The sequence below is a fragment of the Corythoichthys intestinalis genome, chromosome 11 (genome assembly GCF_030265065.1).
Source record: "Corythoichthys intestinalis isolate RoL2023-P3 chromosome 11, ASM3026506v1, whole genome shotgun sequence".
NCBI lineage: Eukaryota > Metazoa > Chordata > Actinopteri > Syngnathiformes > Syngnathidae > Corythoichthys > Corythoichthys intestinalis.
In genome coordinates, this window is record NC_080405.1 from 41,047,501 (window position 1) to 41,067,438 (window position 19,938).

Below are 19,938 nucleotides of genomic sequence, written 5' to 3' on the forward strand. Positions count from 1 at the left end.
ACAAACAACACTACACAATTTGCACAGAACAACAATACTGAACAACCTCACCATTGCGGTTGCGTTGCAGTTTTCCACTTACCTCAGAAAGTCTCAACTATTTGTGTCAGTCAATTTACTCTTAGAAGCAAAGTCTGCACTGAGTTTCCGCATTACTTCCGCATGCTTTTGGTCTACTAGACCCTTGCGGACTGACCCATAATGCTCCTTCACATATTTGGCAAATGGCGTAGGAGGACGAGGTTTGGATGGTGTGAGCAGGACGAGTTTACCGGTACAGAGGGCACACACGAACTTCTGAGTGTCCAAAGATTTGGAATGACGTCCGATCCTGCAGACAATCACAGCATTATCAAGAATGAACTTGGAAATGCCTGTTTTATCGGGAAAAAGATGTCACGTACGTGTTCTGACAGCGAGTGCATTTGTACTGAAATTTGTATTTGATGTCATAGCTGTGACAGCGAGTCACCATGGGCAGCTCGGGGTGCACCAAGGTGGACTTGTGAGCGTACAGCTTCCAGAAGCGTCCGTGCCCATCTCTCACACCGTTGATCAGCCAGGTCGCAGCGTGGCACATCTCGTGGATGAGTGTGTCTCGGAGGCGATCTAGGAGGGTAATTGTTTTGATCAAAATGTTTAACAAGATGTTTAACTCAAACATTTCAGAGGATTGTATAGTAAAAGTGAAATGCAACTAGTCCTGCAACGATTAATCGATTGACTCGAGTTGTTCGATTACAAAAAAGCTTTGAATCAAATTTTGCTGCTTTGAGTTATTGTTTAATTAGTGGCGTTGTAATGGTTTGCGTTGAAAGTGTTTGCATTTACTTATATTGATTTGGGTGGATACACTGCCCTAAAGTGGCAACAGTGAATATGACATATCTATCGTATTAGCCCGAATATAAGACAGTGTTGTTGTTTTTTTGCATTGAAGTAAGACGGAAAAATAGGGGTCGTCTTATTTCGCGGTCTAAACATTATACCCATTCACTACGCTAGATGGCGCCAGATATTCATTGAAGCGATGTTCTGTCATGACAGATCTCAGCTACTCTCAAGTTTAACCAGTTTGCATTATCTTATTGAAATGTTTTTCCTTATTCAGATTTGTTCCAAGACTACAGTTACAGTTAGACTTCACTTTGATGGTTAATGCAGTTATTGCAATTATGTTGTTTTATCACAATAGATTGGTTTATTTACATTTCAAAAACCAGAAGCCATTCATTCATCCATTCATCAGATATTAAGATTTCAATGAGGCAAAATAACATGCTTTTTCTCACAAATATATTTTTATAATTTGTTTCGGATGTACTGTAATTATTTTCTGTATAAAATTTGGTGTTCAAAAAGTCTTTTTTCAAACTTGAGTCTTGAAAAAGAGGGGGTCGTCTTATAATCAGGGCGGTCTTATATTCGGGCCAATACAGTAATTTAACATGGCTGAATCCAGCTGCTCCCTGTTAAGACCAACATGAGGTAAGTTTTTGTTTGAGCTAGTTTTTTTAATGCATTCGTAATTTACTTAATGGGTGTATCTAGCCATTTTTATTGGAATACGTGTTTCAACGATTTGTTATGAGCTTTAAAAAAAAAAAAAAAAAAAGTTTGCATTTTATTGCATTCAAGATAGGACTTTTGCTGTACACGTTAGGCAATAGTTCTTGTTTTGTACTTAGATCCTCATTTATAATTTTATACCGTTTGAGGCTAAGCTTTTTGTTTACTTTTCAATGAAAGTGCAATTCTGCATAGTTTGAAGAAACACTCGTGAATTTATTTTATATTCGCATTTAATGTTCTTTTGAAAGTGCAATCTTAGCAAGCCTTTGTTTTACATCTAAAATTTACTCTGCAACCCCGAACGCATTAAATGTTCCCAATCCGATTATTCGAACTAACTAGTTGATAGATTAATCGACAACTACAATAATAGATAGCTGCAGCCCTAATTACAACACTAGTGGACTGTAAATTATTTCTCATTGTAGCAAAATCAGTGTTACACAATGTATCTACTGCAAATCGGGGTGTCATCACCAACTATACTTTTTCACTTAAAGTGATAAATGACGCTGACGCAATTCGACACTGAACTCGGCGGATAAATGTCATCTATTAACTGTCAATAAAATGTCAATAACTACAATTATTAAATTTTACACTCACACTTTTTCTGAAATTGGCTGCATTGGTGACCAATTTGTTTTCAAAGACGCGATTGGATGACATGAAATATTTTATTTCCACCTATAGTCTCTTTTGTATTAGATTTTAAGTAACAGTTGCTAACTGACTTTGGCTGACTCATTGAGAAACAGCTATCTTGTACCAGGTGTGAATTTAAACACAAAAAAAACTAGGTACTATAGCTTAATATTGTTTTGAATTCTGGTATTTCCAATGGTATTTCATCGCATATTATAATTGTAAATACATTTACAAATTAATACTATGTAAATAAAAACTAAATGAATGAAATTAAAATTAATTAAAACAAATAGACACTGGTTACAGCCCCAAGTAACACTCTGGATTTTTATTTATTTATTTTTTAATTTTATTTAACTCATTTCAGGCCATTGACAGCACTAGACGTCCGATCTATTTTGACTGGGATGAGTGACAAACGTTCACTCACCCCTTCATCTACCGCCGTCAATGGAAACCATTGAGTTACATGAAAGCCCAGTGAATGTTTTTTTTCTTAAGTCATAATTCATGCATGAAATGATTCATATTACAGAGGAATTTGCAATACTCAGGAATAGCTACATAAGACGTCTCAATTTATTAGTTTTAATCAAGTTCTCTGCAGTACATAACTATTCATTTTTATACTCATTACATTCTGTAATAGTTTTCTGACAGAGCCATCATGATAAAATGATTACCTGCAGAATCGCAGACTTTCTCAGACAGTTCAATGCGTGCGTAACGGCTCCCTCCCGCTCGCTCCTGTCCGGTGATACAGTAGCCTGCTGTTTTGCGCATCTTTTTGTTCCAAGTCACAGACATATTGACGGGGAGCTAAAAATTTCAGGTAAGAAAACGAATCATTTAACAAGTAAACCATTGTGTTTACCCATGCATACTTCATCCATAATACAGAGAAGCAACAAGAGGTAACTCCACAGTACCTTCATGTCAAACACACTTGCGTTGTACAAATTGTACAATTTGCTCGTGAGATCTTCCTTTTTTTGCTTAAAATTGTAGCAGTAACTGGATGTGGGATTTGATAGTGTTTCCAAGAAGCAACCTGGAGTTTTACACAATGGCCATCTAGAGGAAAGACAAAGTGACTGCTGTAGACAGACGTTAAGGTTGGGGGTAAAATATGCTAGAGAGGGTTGAACAAGCCAAATTTAAGACTTTTAAAGACCTGTAAAATGTTTGACAACCATTACAACAGAAGATGTACCTGCTGATTGGGCCATGTCTGGGCTCAGTTTGACTCACTGTTGACTTTAATATGGTTGTTTCCCCGGGAGTCTTTGCATCCACAGTTTCTCCACCTACTGACCTGGGTTTAGTCGGCTCCTTTACACGTGAAGATGACACAGGAGGGTCCTTACAGAGTTCTGTAAAAACAAGCAAATTTTAGACAAACGCCTATAGTTTCTTAGCAGTCATCTAAGAATGTAATATACTAAATATTCTATGACATATTGTTCCTAATAATGTAATATACTAAATATTCTATGACATACAGTGGGGCAAATAAGTATTTAGTCAACCACCAATTGTGCAAGTTCTCCTACTTGAAAAGATTAGAGAGGCCTGTAATTGTCAACATTGGTAAACCTCAACCATGAGAGACAGAATGTGGAAAAGAAAACCAGAAAATCACAGTTTAATTTTTAAAGAATTTATTTCCAAATTAGAGTGGAAAATAAGTATTTGGTCTCCTACAATTAAGCAAGATTTCTGGCTGTCAAAGAGGTTAACTTCTAAAGAGGTCTGACGAGGCTCCGCTCGTTACCTGTATTAATGGCACCTGTTTTAACTCATTAACGGTATAAAAGACACCTGTCCACAATCTCAGTCAGTCACACGCCAAACTCCACTATGGCCAAGACCAAAGAGCTGTCGAAGGACACCAGAGACAAAATTGTAGACCTGCACCTGGCTGGGAAGACTGAATCTGAAATAGGTAACACGCTTGGTGTAAAGAAATCAACTGTGGGAGCAATTATTTGAAAATGGAAGACATACAAGACCACTGATAATCTCCCTCGATCTGGGGCTCCATGCAAGATCTCACCCCGTAGCGTCAAAATGATAACAAGGACGCTGAGCAAAAATCCCAGAACCACACAGGGGGACCTAGTGAATGACCTTCAGAGAGCTGGGACCACAGTAACAAAGCCTACTACCAGTAACACAATGACAGCCCCAAAACATCACTGCTCTAGAGGAGATCTGCATGGAGGAATGGCCCAAAATACCAGCAACAGTGTGTGGAAAAGCTTGTGAAGAGTAACAGAAAACGTTTGGCATCCATTATTGCCAACAAAGGGTACATAACAAAGTATTGAGATGAACTTTGGTATTGACCAAATACTTATTTTCCACCATGATTTGCAAATAAATTCTATAAAAAAATCAAAACAATATGATTTTCTGTTTTTTTCCACATTCCGTCTCTCATGTTTGAGGTTTACCCATGTTGACAATTACAGGCCTCGCTAATATTTTCATGTGGGAGAACTTGCACAATTAGTAGTTGACTAAATGCTTACTTGCCCCACTGTATTACTAATTCTGTCAATAGCAAGCAAGCATGACAATTTATTTGTTGTACCTTTGATTGTGTTAGGAGAGCATGTAGAACCAGTTAATATATTTTTCTTTCTAATTCTATCCAGTAACGACACAAACTCCTCTTCTGAACCAGATGAGTTCTCTAGCTTGGAAGGAACTGAAATAGTACGGGTGGGAGAATTCAGAGATGCTGTGGTACGTTGAGAGGGCTGAGGAAAGCTGAGGAGTAATGTTCGACTATCCTTTGTGTCACAGGGCACTGGTTTCTTCTCATTAGTTTTCTGCAGAGATGTAGGCTTGGTGTGGCGAGTCCTCCAAGTGCTCTTGCAAAAAACACTATCATCCTCGCTGTCACTGATTAACGTTGCGGATGCACAGTCTGACAGTGGCCTCCTGATTTTGTTTTGCGTGGCTGGAGTTTGTTTTTTCTTCGCCACTGGAGGAAAACGGAAAAGGAAAACGATCACAATTGTATTGTTTTACAGTTAAATTCCCTGCTGATTAGATGGATAGAAATACCTTGAAAGGATGATTTTGTCTGAATGAAGTCGTCATCTGATAAGTCATCATCCACTATGAAATGTTTAAGGCTTGTTAAGGAAAAGCATAATTTTTTAGAACACACATGGAGTAACAGTAATGTGAAATGCAAAATTGAATGACAACTTTAATAGTCACCTGTCTTCACTTTCACTCTCTGATTTTTTCCTGGGCTTGGAAGAAGGAGTTTTCACACGCTGCAGGACTTAATATATACACAGAAGGTGAGTAAATAGTAAACCACCACAACTGCAAAACGAATTCGAACATTGCCAGGGCGCCTAAATTCAATAAGTGGCAGCTACAGTATTATTTGGATTTGTTAGTGCATCTCTAAAATGGATTGAAAATAGTATTTACCTATATTTATGAGAAATATCCTCTATAGAGTAAAATCACTGCCTAATCTTTAGAATCACTGCAAACGTTTCCGATGTATTTAACTTTTAACTTAAAAAAATTGAAGTTCGTTTAAGAATAATTTATTTAAATGATCATATATGCAACAAATTCAAAATTGAATCATTATGTAGCTTTTGTTTAAATTTACTGGAGAAGCTACAGCTCATCTTCAGCCTAAGAGAGGGTTAACAACAGTCCAGAAAATTTCAGCAAAGTGCTGATTTTTACAACTTGCATGTTACTGTGGCTTACAACAATATAAAAGATACTTTGGGATTGAAGTGTCTCATTGTTGATAACAACTGCATTTAAATTAGGGGTGTGACAAAATATCGAAATGGTGACATATCGTGATACGTTGTATCCCAAAAGTTTATCGATAGAGGTGTGCGAAATTTCCGATTCTTAGATTATTCGCGATTCGGCCGTGGAATATTCAAGAACGATTCACAAACATCCAAATTCCGATTATTGAAATATGTCAAGTAAAGCAGAAGTAAAACACACTCAGCGCGCCGCGAGGTCTTCGGGACGCAATGAGGAACGGAGCGAGAGTAGCTAAACATCATGCTTGTCATTACCCGGCCCCTCGGGTAATGCCAATGCTCAACTCACGGCTCTAGCTCAACTCATGCCACGAGATAAAAAAACAACAACATACCTGACTGCTGCCGAAAGCTGCTACAAAGTACGTCCACATAATGTTAAGGTAGATATCATATTTATATAGGACTAGATGCAGAAAGGACTCGGTGGCGATAGCAGCACATGTAGAGAAAGCTAGATGTGGGCTTTGGTAAACGGCCGCCATCTTAAAGCAGTAGACTTCCCTGCAAGGCTGTTGTAGCGAACCTTCCCAGCAAACCTAATTAACTTTTTATCTAAAATAGTCCTAAGTCAGTAAAATATTGACTTGAATCTATCTTTAAAATAGTTTTAAAACTTTCACATGTCGAAAGTAGACAAAAAGGAAATTATGGAATAACAGGAGCAATTTTAACAACTATAACGGTTGATTGACAACATTAAATTAAATGAATGTAGTTTAAAGCTGCTGATACAGAATGGGGATTTGAGTATATTATTTCTTGTTTTTAACTGTTAACTTGATACTGAAATAGTCGTTTATTTTATTTTATTTTATTTTTTTAAGTTTTTGTAACTAATTTACAAAACATTAGCAGCTAATAGCGGGGGGAGGGTTCATCAATAATCGATTTATAATCGAATCGTAGCCTCTGAATCATAATTGTAATCGAATTGTTAGGTGCCCAAAGATTCCCACCTCTAGTTATCGATATGCTCCTGTCAAGAATCGGTCCGATTTTCGGGGCATTTACAGGTCACTTGCTGTTCATTTTAGGGCATTCACAGGTCATTTCCTGTTGAGTTTGAGTCACTGCCTATTCATATGGGTGATTCCCAGGTCACGTCCTGTTCCGTAACAGGACGTTACCCATAAAAAACCCCCAAATCAACAGGAAGTAACTGAAAATCAACAGGTAAATGACCTTAAATAGCCCAAAATTACCTCATTGCCTGGCATTGGCTGCCACTGACAACCATAGACGTTCAATCCGTTTGAAGTGGGAGGGAACCCTCCCAGTTCAAATGGATTGGACGTCTACTAGTGACAAACTCATTCCAATTCACAGCAGAAACTTGTTTTTCTGTTTATTAGTTGTTTGTAGAAAATTCTAGAATGATTTATGACCAATGTATCGATAATCGTTGTATCGCCGTATCGTCAGATCATCGTTATCGTGAGCTTTGTATCGCAAATCGTATTGTATCGTGAGGTACCAAGAGGTTCCCACTCCTAATTTAAATATTGGACACGTTGAATTTACTTGGGGTGCCATGTATTTTTTATGATGGTGCTTGGCGTTAAAGTCGAAGGGTACACAATTCAATGTAGTAATATGCAAGAAAAGGCAACTCACATTTTTCAAAATTGCCACTGTCATCATCCGAGCTCACAAGAACACTTGAGATGTTAAAAAAAGAACAAGAAAAAAAAGACATGTTAAGAGTGGTTTTCAATATGAAGTAATGTAAATGTGATAAGCAAAAAATACTATATTTCACCAATCTATCTTCACAGTACTGCATGGTTTCTTTGTAGCAGGGTTACATTTTGGGGTGGCCCACTTCACAAGACCTAAGGAATGGAAGTTCTTAGTATGTAAGTCACATTATAAAAAGCTCCAACTCAGTTCCAAGGTTTATCTCACTTACATTGGTCAAATTCATCATCACTGGAGTCATTAAAGTCAGTCTTTATGTACGCTTTGCCCCTGATGCCCTGGTTCTCTTTGTCTTCATCATCGGATGAGCAATAGATAGGTGACCCTGATCGGTCAACAAAATGATCTTCACTTGGGACATTACGGCGTTGCTTCCCGATCTCATTCTTCCACTGCAAAAAAAAAAAAAAAAAAAAAAAGGGGGGGGGGGGGGGGTATGGATACACCGTAAATACTAAGCTAGTTGTTCTTAACCTGGGTTCGATCGAACCCTTGCGGTTCGTTGAGTAAGTCTAAGGGGTTCAGCGAAGTTAAAGTGGCTTTTTAGACCAGGTTTTGGACTGGTTTTCTCCCAGTTTACAGGCTTAATCATTGTCTTTTAACTGCAAATCCTCGATCTGATTGGAGGAGGAACTGGTTTGCTCAGTGGAAGGGTGACTCGCGCTCAGTATGAGGAGATCCAACAGAACAATGGGCGGCGTGGTCTCAAATTTTGACGTTTATAAAACATGCTGTCAAAATGAGAAGAATTTTGAATGGGAATTTGCTTAATTGTTAGCTTGCTAGCTTAGATATCTGTTTTGAATTGGAAAAAAATTGCTTTTTTATCTAATTCCGAAGGGTTCGGTGAATCCACATGTGAAACTTGTGGGGTTCGGCACCTTTAGCAAGGTTAAGAATCACTGTACTAAGCTCTTATAGTAGCCAAATAGACTAGACTAGACTAGAATAGACTAGACTATAATGGACGACAATAGAATATAAAGCCTTTATTTTCATTGTACAAAGTAAAACGAGATTCAAATTTGCCCGAGTTGAAATTTTACGGCAAGTAAAAAATGTAGGGACACAATGAAATTCAAATGGCAGATTAAATACCAACAATTCTACGCGTTCTTACGTTTGTCTGATTATTACTTTAAGAGCTCTTTTGCGCATTATTACCAACAATTGGGCAGGAATATGGAGCAGAAGTATGCCCAAAACACACATTTAATAACATAATAATAAAAAATCTTCAAATTTACTGGTTGCACACGCTAGGTAGCAAAATAGAATGTATACATGCATGTATGTATGTGTGCATTTCTGCCGCAAAATACTTTCATTTTGAGCAGCCTGGAGCGCTGCAAATAAGAACATTACACGACAAACCTTATTTTCTTCTATGGCCACTCCATTGTCTCCGCTCCAACTCATCTTTCGGGAAACTCGCTCAAATAACCTGCACGCTTCATCGTTCATAGTTTTCCTCTATAAACAGGACAGAAAAATCGATCACTTGATATCCCACTTGAAGTCGATGTATGATAGACGCAGCTCGAAAGCAAATTTAAGTGTATCAACAAGAACAAGCTAACGCGGTAGCTTCTATACTTGGCATTAGTTTTTGTAATGTAAAATAATCAACTCAAATATGTTTTTTCTTTCGTACATTACCTAAACTTTACTTTTCAATGTGCCGCTTTCAATGGCTTCCCTCGCACCTGGTCTACTCACTCGTCATTTCGAATCCCGTAGACCTTTCCGCCATATTTGAGGGACCAATGAGAGCAAGCCTCATAATGCAGTGAGGGGCCAATCGCGGAAGGGTTTGTACAGGGGACTCCTGAATTATAGATATCATATATAAAGCTAGATCGCTGCGCGTGCTGCGAGCCAACAGGAACGAGCATTATCACTCACGGGGTATTTTACGTCAGAGCCGTTCAATAGATATAACATGATAATCAATGGACTGTAAACTTTGAAATAGCTGTAAAGTGTTGAATTTTTAACCAATTGTCTAACACATTTTTTTTTTTTAATTAACGTCAGAGATGGACGACATTAAACACATATTTAAAAATATTTCCCCCCAATCAGATCCACATGTATAAGGTTTGTTATGAGAAAAACAGTTTGTTAACCATAAGCCAGGTCGCCCGACGAAAGATGGCCGATTTCATTTCATCAAGATTTCATTTTATTTTTATTTGAGCACGTTGTTGCACAACAGTACATAAGAAAACATAAATACTGGGTGCATTTACACATATTATTGTGATGTGAACAGAGATTCTCTGGAGCGAGCAAACTTTCAAAACTAATAGTTATCAACATACGCGGAGATTGTGCCCCTCCGGGTGGCCAAAATTGTCATCGCATGTAATTGACGTTCCAATATATGAATTTAAAATTAAGACTTTGCCGGTAAAATGCTGTCTATAACAGTTGTAAAGCATTGAAACAAACAGCAAAAATGAATAAAATGAACATAAAATATATTTTTATTATGGGTCAAAATAATGTTTCGAACAGATCATGCGACTAGCACCTTAGAGATGGTCATTTGCTTTGCTTACCCCCCCCCCCCCCCCCCCCCCCAAAAAAAAAAAAAAAAAAAAAAACAGAAGCGGAAAGATGCATACACGTAATTTTTTCAAACCTAAGCTTTCAAAAGTGACAACAGCTACTAAGCAAGAACCAAGATTGAAGATGTGGACCATGAAACGCCGGAGAGCTCCGCTAAAATGGTGATTGGAGTTTGTTTTCCCCACAAAAGATTTTAATTGTACAACAAAAAAAATGCTCATTTTCAACATATTATTATAAATATTTCTACTTGTATTATTATTATTATTATTATATTATTTCTGCTTCTACTTCACCACTAGGTAAGACAGAAAAATGCGCACACTCACACACACACACAGCTAAGATGCCTGATTGTACGAGCATGGGTTAAGCTACTATCTGAGCATACAGTATATCTTGTAAGTTAATTTTATTGCTGACACTACATTTTGGGGTCATCAACATTTTTGCCCTCCTTGCCACAAAAGTCAAACTCCGGCTATGGTTATCAAGTAAAAACAGTTCTGTTGCAAAGGTATGTAATACTTAATGAACCATTCTTTAGACATCTAATATATGTGATATTTATGTTCTAAATTCCACAAAGGCTGCATATGAAGTCAAGTATCTAGTAGTACTAAATAATAATCCAATTTATTAAAGGCTTTTTCTGTAATTAACTTATATGATATTGTACAAAAAATATTTTTTCCAAAAAGGTGAACCTTTCTGAAAGTTTTTGTGGATGAGTGAATTGAATAATAGACACAGACATGAATATTGATGACCCTAGTAAAATGCATTAAAATACATTTTCAAATAAAAGCGCAGGAAAAGAAACTGAGAACATCCCACTGAGCACAACTAAAGACAGTTAAAGTTCTAATTTAGTTTTTTTTTTTTTTTTTTTTTTTTTTTTTTTTATTATTATTTTTTTTTTATGTCTAAGCAGTAATGCTTTAACTCTTAATAAGATAAGTGACTAGTATTTTTAGTCAGTTAAAACAACTTAACCCAATAAAGGGCTGCCATGCACATACAGTGCCCTCCATAGTTATTGGCACAGCTGAAAAAGATGTGTTTTTTAGCTTCTAATATTTTTTAATGCAAATAATATGGGACCTAAATGGGAAAAAAGAGAAAAATCCAACCTTCAATACAAGTGCATTCATTCAGTGGGGAAAAAAATCCCACATAAAGAAAAAATTATTTGACGTGTCACAATTATTAGAACCCCTGGTTTTAATACTTTGTACAACCCCCTTGCCAACAAAACAAGGTCTGGGACTGAAATGGCCATGGGAGGAGCTTGATTTTGTGTCTGGTGAACACTTTCTGTGTAGATTTGGCCATATGTTTAGGGTCAATGTCTTGCTGAAAGACCCAGTGACGACCCATCTTCAGCGTTTGGGCAGAGTGCAACAGATTTTGATCGAAAATGTCCTGGTATTTCAAAGCATTCATGATGCCATGCACCCTAACAAGGTTCCCAGGGCCTTTGGAAGCTCAATCTTGATCCCACACAAAAATACACACGGCCCTAGGCTTCAACTGGGACCGTGTGCTTTGGTCAGATGAGACCAAGATTGAGCTTTTTGGCAACAAACACTCTAAGTGGGTCTGGCATGCCACGAAAGATGCGCATGCTGAAAAGCACCTCATACCCACTGTGAAGTATGGGGGTGGGTCAGTGATGCTGTGGGGCTGTTTTAACGTATTAACACCAGGGATGCTAATAATTGTGACTCACATTATTTGATGTCAAATAATTTTTTCTTTATCTGGGATTTTTACCCCACTGAATGAATGCACTTGTATTAAAGGTTGGATTTTTCTCTTTTTTTCCATTAAGGTCCCATATTATTGGAATTAAAAAAATATATTAGAAGCTAGAAAACACATCTTTTTCAGGGGTGCCAATAATTATGGAGGGCACTGTACGTGGGGATCACATTTTGGGTCACTTGTGTCTACATGATCAAAAATGTGGAGTACATGAATGTGGATTAAATATAATTACATTTTATTACTACTACTAATAATCATTATTGTATGTTAATATAGTCTTTTTTCCCATTAATATACATTTTAAACTAATAAAATGTTCTTTAAAAACAAAATGAATAAAGTTCAAATGACTAAAACCAGAAACAACCTCTAGTTATGTCCCAATAACACTCTGGAGTAGATTTTTATAGACATATTTAGTATGGCAGGAAAGACGTTCAGTTCATTTAAACACGGAGGAGTGGCTGTGAATGCTCATGTTTCAGTGCCATTGACGCCGCTTGATGTCCAATCCATTCTCACTGGGAGGGTTGTAAGCGTTTATTTGCATGACCTACAAAGGATTAAATTGGAGGGCGAAAAAAACGGAAAAAGTTAAACATGGAATTTCTTCTCGTAAAACAACCAGAAACATAAATTGTCATTTCAAATGCCTAAAACTTCAAGTACTAGTGAGATTGCACTAGCAAAGTTCTAAATAAACAAACAAATAAACAAAACAGATTAAGAACACGCCAAGATTTAGCACATAGGTATCAAATCATGACTGTTGCGTACATCTGTCCAGTAGAGGGCAGACGAATGCACAAAATGAACACCTGAAACAAAGCGCACGTCAGGTTTATTTTAAAATTCTATGACGTAAGAATACAAACAAAAGCCACCATCTCCCTTGAACTAATGACGAATTTTAAATATTCCTCAAATAAACACACAATCAGTCTGTTACAACTTAGTCTGGCCTGCTTATTATTGTCCTCATGATTTTCCCTTGGGATTTGAAACAAGGCAGCAGCATGGATGACATGTCAGTCAACAAAGAGCTGGACATGTGGATTGAACAGCTTTACGAGTGCAGGCAGCTCAAGGAAAATCAAGTCCAAGAACTATGTGAAAGGGTAAGACTTGCTGTGGGAAAATAACACCTGAAACCAACATGGAAATGCATAGTGAAGGCTTGTCTAAATCTCTAATGTACAGATGTACTAAAGGGCGTAGGTTAATGACTTATACTAACTTTCACATTGCAAATTTACAGTACAGAACAGTACGTCTTAATCTGATCATTTTTCTTAAATGTAGTCAAATAATTTTCTTCTTATTTTGAGTGTTTAAGCCTAAGGCTAGTTAAGAGACTAGTGCGTCAGATTCTTCCACTTTAGTAAATATTACTATTTGTTCTTATGAAGCCCATACATCTAAAAGTCAGTCATTTTTTCACCTAAATCAAGAAAAAAAAGGCTTTAAAATAATGTTTTGAACAATAACTATCCTTGAATTTGGACATTTCTGACAAACTTTTTTTTGGGCGGGATTAAATGTTCTCACTTTTTGCTTACGATAAATTTAGATTTTTTTCAGCCAGCTATTTTTCTTATTTCAAGAAAGCTAAGTGCGTAAAATTTACTTGAAACACTAAGCGATAATTTCACTTGTTTCTAGTAGATGTACTCTGAAAACAACTGAAAATTTGAAAAAAGTAGTTTAAAAGGGTAAATATATGAAAAAGAAACTATTGACCTCTCCTTGATGTTTGCGATTTTTGCATCGCGAACTCTGTTAAATTACCATGTTTCACCCATAAAATCCCCCCAAAATCCAGCTGTGGCCATTCACAGTTGTGTCTTGACACTCAGTGATACATGCTACATGGAGTTTTTAGCTCAAAACAAGGTAAGCACTCGATAATATCTCGTTAAAGTCATGGCGTCTGTAATTCTGCTCTCGCCTCCAGATGGGGTTTTGCTGTTTAAAAAACTTTTCTTTTTTTTCTTTTTTTTTTTTTTAAAAAAATGCCCTCCTGTTCAAAATTTTTATTCCCCCATGAAACCGAGATTTTAAGCTTTCCAATGATGTATCACACATGCATATTGGACAATTTTGAAAGTTGGCTAAATTGGGGGTCTCAGAGCGGAACTTCAAGTCACCGGAGTGTTTTCCGCCATATGCATGTGTGATACATCATTGGAAAGCTTAAAATCTTAATTTTCTGGGAGAAGAAAAATTTTGAAAAAGAGGGTATTTTAAAAAATGTTTGTTTTTTTAAACAGCAAAACCTTGACTGGAGGTGAGAGCACGCAAGAGCGTAATTAAAGACGCCATGATTTTGACTAGATATTATCGCATACTTACCTTGTTTCAATGTAAAAACTCCATGTAACATGTATCACCGAGTGTCAAGACACAGCTGTGAATGGCCACAGCTGGATTTTTGGGGGATCTTATGGGTGAAACATGGTAATATAACAAGGGTCGCGATGCAGAAATTGCAGACATCAAGGAGTGGTCAAGATTTTCATTTTCATAAATTTACCTTTTTAAACTTTTTTTTTTCTTTTTTTTATTCAATTTTTCTTTGTTTGGATCGAATATTTATCATCTCAAATATTGGGGAAAATGCGACAGTAATGGAAAAAAAATACAATTAAGCGATAGTTATGAGGTAGATATCCGTGACTTTTTTACGGACACTAATTTTTTCATTTTGACGTAATTTGTTTAAAAGTTTAAAATATGCGAGTAAATAATTTTTTAAAGTCGTTTTTTTTTTTCTTTTTTTAACAAAATATTAGACATCAATTGATGATTCTAACCCAAAAATGACAAACATTTCTAATAATAAATACGATTACTTACCTTTTTATGGCTAGGTTGAAACAAAAGCGGTTGCGCGACGTCTATAAATGGGGGTTTCCAGGGTAAAACGGACAAATTAAAAATAGTTCAGAGACTTAATGCACCATGAATCTGCCATGGCAGCATATAAACATATTGTTCCATCAAACACAACAGTTCTTTTGGCTTAAAATAAAGCACTTTATTTTAAAGAGGGGTGCAAGAGCAGAAACCGCTTTTTTAGCCTTGCCTGTGTTTTTTGTTCATGTGATACACTGCTCGATTCAAACCTTTGTTTTCAAAAACTACTAAGGAAACATTTTGAAAAAAATCAGAATAAATGTTGATTATTTGAACACAAATGATATTAACATACACAAGAAATACACACTTGTTAATCATCTCTTAAATATCCAGGAATGCAAAAAATTAAGCATTTGTCTTAATACCACTCAAAAATGTCTAAATAAATTAAATATCATAAAAAACTTCTTAGTCTGGGAATAACAAAAAATAAATGAAAATGGAGCCTTGGTTTATGTAAAGCACTACTGTTTTTTTCCTCAAGCACAGCCAAACTCAAAAAAAAAAAAAAAAAAAAGAAAGGTCCTTTGGAGTGCTTTAAGACTACATGAATAAAATAAAAATGAGAACTGGAGAAAAGGGGCTAAACCTTAGTTCACTATGTTTCTTTCAGTTTAATTAACATTAACAGTAGAAAGCATACAGGAGGATATGTCTCTCAAAGTAGCTTCCTCTTCGTGTTCAAGAAATTCACACAGATTAATGTTATGCTAACTCTGATGCAGGTCGGACTTTCAGTAGCAAAATTAGTGTTGTGTTCCCCACCTACACAACATTTACGTTTTTACAGTACTAACAGTGGGTGTTGCTGGCGGGAAAACAATTCATATCGATCAGCTTTGAAGGGGCAGAGGAGGCGACATGTTGTATTTCTGTCAGGGGGTTGGGGGGGCATGAGTTAATGAGTGTGTGTGTGTGTGTGTGTGTGTGTGTGTGTTGGGGGGGTCAAGTCATCAGCTAATTAAACATGTGTTTGAGTGGGGGAAAATGGACTGGCGCATTCAGGAAGTGAAAAGGGGTCCATGTAAGTCTGAACATAATTAAAATTCTGTAATTTGGTACTTACTAATGCTTACTACTTACTAATTACTTAATAATGTTAGGGTCAGTTCTATCCTTACAACATATGGGAAGACAATCTAAACTACCTATATAACTGAAGTCATTATATAATGCAAATAAGGTTGCTTAAAAGTTGGTGGGGACAATTTGAGCATCCTAAAAATTTAGTAGTGTTATGTCCCTACCGTCCTTATGCAAACATACGCCCTCGGATATACTACATATACTTGTGTTGCATGATTGTCACGATTAATATGATTTTCGTCCTCATGTCAAGGCAAAGGAGATCTTGCGAAAGGAGTCCAACGTGCTGGAGTTGAGCTGTCCCGTGACAGTTTGTGGAGATGTTCACGGTCAGTTTTATGACCTGATGGAGCTTTTTAAGATAGGTGGGAAGCCCCCAGACACCAATTACCTCTTCATGGGAGACTATGTGGATAGAGGCTATTATTCAGTGGAGACAGTGACACTCCTTGTTTGTCTAAAGGTATTAAAAATATATACATATTTGGCTGCACTATGGGTGCAGTTGTACATTAGATGGAGATTACTCCTGGACAATTGGTTGAGCTGTCAACTTTTGGCTCACAGGTCAGGTTTCGGGAAAGAATCACCATTCTGAGAGGGAACCATGAGACGAGACAGCTCACACACGTGTACGGCTTCTACGACGAGTGTTTGATGAAATATGGAAACAGCAACGTTTGGAAGTACTTTACTGACCTTTTCGATTATCTGCCCTTGACTGCTCTGGTAGATAACCAGGTAAGACTCTACTAGATCCAGGCGAACCACATCAAGGCAATGACCATGAAGTCTTATGTTTTATGTTTTTTAGATTCTATGTCTCCATGGAGGATTGTCTCCTTCAATAGTCACGCTGGAAAACATCAGAGCGATAGATCGCTTGCAGGAAGTTCCGCATGAGGTACAAATGATGTTGCAGTCACTGAGCATCTGGATGCCGGATCTCAATGTGGCTACTACTAAGGGTGTAACGGTACATGTATTTGTTTTGAACCGTTCCGGTACGTGGTGCTCGGTTCGGAACGGAGGCGTACCGAACGAGTTTCTGACGTAACGTAACTCTTACTTTTCGAGGCTTGGAGTTGATCGGGTTACAGTTTCCTTGTGTAGATTATATTTACTCCATCTTTTCTAGTATAATGAGGACCAACACGGTAGGACAGTATAACCCAAAAACGTCAACGGCGTGACAAAGTGGCCGCCGCGAGAACGCAATGAAACACGGGCCTTAAAGTCAGTCAGCCAATGCACACCAGTTGCGGTGCGGCCGCGTGTTAGACGCGTCCCAGAAGCGGCTCAACGCGACGCACGCGAAAAGAACGACAGAGTTTATTATTTATTAGACGCGACCCTCCTGCGTCAATACTACTACCGGTAGCTAGGATCGGGCAGACCGGTAGTCACTCGTTTAAAAATACGGTGAATCTGGTCGATTTTCAAACTAATATGCAATCGTAATCCCCTTTTTGAGTCCATCAGATCTCTTGAGTGGTAGATCGGGGCACAGTTGACTTGTCTTTGTTGATTTACTGCTGTCTTTGCTGTAATAATAAACGACACGGCCCGTGTTCAATACAAAACCCTCCCACCACAACACAACAAGTAGGAACTAATATTCACATAGGAACTAAAGTTATACAACATAAAATATACAATATAAATGAATACTACATCACATTTGTAAAATATAAACACACAATAAAATAAATAAAAGCCCATTTAAATAAAATAAATTGAAATGAGCGAAAACACCTGTAATTAAATAATAAGAATAATACACAGATCCTGCTTACACAATTAAATTTATTAATTTCTGTGTGGCGCTTTAACTTGAGAAAATCCACCAATAAAGCTTTTGAAAACCATTCATAAGAAAAAAAAAAGATTCATTGATACATTTCATTTGTAAAATACATGTTAAAATCTTTGTCATTGGCATTGCTTTTCTCTTTAGCACAGGACTTCTTTTTTCTTCTTTCTTTCAGAAAGAAAGCTGACCAATACGTGGGGTCTGAAAGGCCAATTGTTGTTGGATTATCTTTAAATTCTCGCTACTTTTTGAGCAGAATTCTAGCTTTATATAGGCTAATGTTCCTACTGTTGAAAGCACAAAGGTGTGTAATAAACAACTAGCACGTACCGCAAATGAACCGAACCGTGACCTCAAAACCAATGTACGTACCGAACTGAGATTTTTGTGTACCGTGACACCCCTAGCTACTACATTTTCTAAATTACCAAAAATAGTCACTTAGCTTATGCTCAGAGTTGTCACAAGTCTAAAAAAAAAATGCTTGAATTCATTGTTTTTTTTTTTGTCAACTTTTAAAATATACATGACCAACATTTGTATATTTCCTCCACTATTTTAGGGTCCAATGTGTGATTTGTTATGGTCTGATCCAGACGATCACTATGGATGGGACATTTCTCTCCGTGGAGCTGGTTACACCTTTGGGCAGGACATCTCAGAGACTTTTAACCACGCGAACAGTCTTACTTTGATTTCACGAGCTCACCAGCTGGAGATGGAGGTAAGTGTTGAAATCTTACATAGCGATCAAACCTTTTTACCGTTTTGATTTCTTGATGGATTGTACATGAGACATGTCAGAATAGTTTTATCTGTGAACAGTGTAAGATGATCTTATAACCTCCAGTATTTTCTACTCAGGGCTTCAGCTGGTGTCATGACAAAAATGTCGTGACGATCTTCAGCGCACCAAACTATTGCTATCGATGTGGGAACAAGGCAGCGATCATGGAACTTGAGGACACGCTGAAATGCTCCTTGTAAGTCATTTTTAAGGTGTGTTTCTTTGGAATAGACATTGAATTGCGAAAAAAAAAGCTTTTTCAAACAGTTTTCCATTTTTTGCCTGCCAGCCAACAGTTTGACCCTGCTCCCCGCAAACAAAAGCCCCATTTTTCCTGGCCATCTCCAGACTACCTCCTCTGACAATCTCAAGCTGGTGACCATTGGCGAACGAATGTGTTCCGCCATACAGATAAAGAACTGGAAGCAGGAGCACTACTGTCATCCACTGCACATAAAAAAAAGAGTGTCTTTGCAAAACAATTGTCAATTAGGACCTTTGCGTGAGAGCACTTTGGGCAGTGATGTATGATTATCAGAGACTTGAAATGATTCTGTTCTTTGTGCTGTATTTTTACCCCCGACCACACTGCAGCAGAATGCATAACCTGCAATCGTGCAAATGGGAACAACGGTGAAGATGACGCCATATTTTCCAGGCACTAATGGAGCACAGATGCCTAGGAAAACTTCACTGTGTGGGGATGCTAAAAAGAACAAAAACACAATGACTGGTTGATACTGTTGATACTTGATACTGCATATCATATACTCATAAGCGGATTTTAAGGGGGGGCCTGGCCCCCCTGGTGGCCGATAAGTGTCATTGCATGTAATTCACTTTCCTATATATATAAAAGTTGTAAAGCAATAAAACTGCAACAAAAATTAATGAAATGAACAAAAAATATATATTTTTATAATGGGTCAAAATTATTTTTCGAGCACATTAAACGGTAATTTGCTTTGCATATAATTAAAAAAAATATTAGAAAAGAAAATATTTTAATATTTCTTTGATTGAAAATATTTTTTTGGATTGAAGCAACTTTTTGGGGGATCGAATGATTTAGACACAAATGTCCTAATCGTAATATGGCCCAAACACAAAAATGATTGCTTCAATCAAAGAAAAATTTTTCAATGAAAAATTAAGTGTTCAAATGCAAAATTATCAATCTGAAATATTTTTTCGCTTTCAAAAACTTTTTTTTGATTGAAATTTTTACTTTTTTAATTGAAGTG

The 19,938-nt window shown here is 37.1% G+C and overlaps 2 protein-coding genes across 3 annotated transcripts in view; one reads left to right on the top strand and one right to left on the bottom strand.

Annotated features, from left to right (window-relative positions):
- gcna (germ cell nuclear acidic peptidase) overlaps nucleotides 1-9,517 on the bottom strand; it is a 9,646-nt gene extending 129 nt beyond the window's left edge. The window contains exons 1-13 of one of the 2 annotated variants that reach the window (XM_057850745.1): nucleotides 9,465-9,508; nucleotides 9,120-9,218; nucleotides 7,957-8,137; nucleotides 7,807-7,879; nucleotides 7,662-7,705; nucleotides 5,455-5,521; nucleotides 5,296-5,366; nucleotides 4,817-5,212; nucleotides 3,434-3,593; nucleotides 3,150-3,294; nucleotides 2,904-3,039; nucleotides 405-609; nucleotides 1-331 (exon numbers count right to left, since the gene is read on the bottom strand). The exon at nucleotides 1-331 is cut by the window's left edge and continues 129 nt beyond it. In XM_057850745.1, the coding sequence (XP_057706728.1) occupies nucleotides 94-331; nucleotides 405-609; nucleotides 2,904-3,039; nucleotides 3,150-3,294; nucleotides 3,434-3,593; nucleotides 4,817-5,212; nucleotides 5,296-5,366; nucleotides 5,455-5,521; nucleotides 7,662-7,705; nucleotides 7,807-7,879; nucleotides 7,957-8,137; nucleotides 9,120-9,209 (1,806 nt within the window). In that variant the 5' untranslated portion in view covers nucleotides 9,210-9,218; nucleotides 9,465-9,508 and the 3' untranslated portion in view covers nucleotides 1-93. Of the gene's footprint in view, nucleotides 332-404; nucleotides 610-2,903; nucleotides 3,040-3,149; nucleotides 3,295-3,433; nucleotides 3,594-4,816; nucleotides 5,213-5,295; nucleotides 5,367-5,454; nucleotides 5,522-7,661; nucleotides 7,706-7,806; nucleotides 7,880-7,956; nucleotides 8,138-9,119; nucleotides 9,219-9,404 lie in introns of both variants that reach the window. The other variant, XM_057850744.1, reaches the window with a different exon arrangement.
- A 3,588-nt stretch (nucleotides 9,518-13,105) lies between these two features.
- LOC130923990 (serine/threonine-protein phosphatase 2A catalytic subunit beta isoform-like) lies at nucleotides 13,106-19,056 on the top strand. Its single transcript, XM_057850237.1, has 7 exons — nucleotides 13,106-13,207; nucleotides 16,348-16,557; nucleotides 16,662-16,835; nucleotides 16,909-16,998; nucleotides 18,470-18,631; nucleotides 18,772-18,890; nucleotides 18,984-19,056. The coding sequence occupies exons 1-7, from the start codon at nucleotides 13,106-13,108 to the stop codon at nucleotides 19,054-19,056; spliced, it is 930 nt and encodes a 309-aa protein (XP_057706220.1).
- Nucleotides 19,057-19,938: the final 882 nt, after the last annotated feature.

What these genes read in the sequence shown, in the direction of transcription:
- LOC130923990 (XM_057850237.1), top strand. Translation starts at nt 13,106, where the DNA reads ATGGATGACATGTCAGTCAACAAAGAGCTGGACATGTGGATTGAACAG. An exon ending in TCCAAGAACTATGTGAAAGG is followed by an intron (nt 13,208 to 16,347) that starts GTAAGACTTGCT and finishes CCTCATGTCAAG; the next exon opens with GCAAAGGAGATCTTGCGAAA. An exon ending in CACTCCTTGTTTGTCTAAAG is followed by an intron (nt 16,558 to 16,661) that starts GTATTAAAAATA and finishes TTTGGCTCACAG; the next exon opens with GTCAGGTTTCGGGAAAGAAT.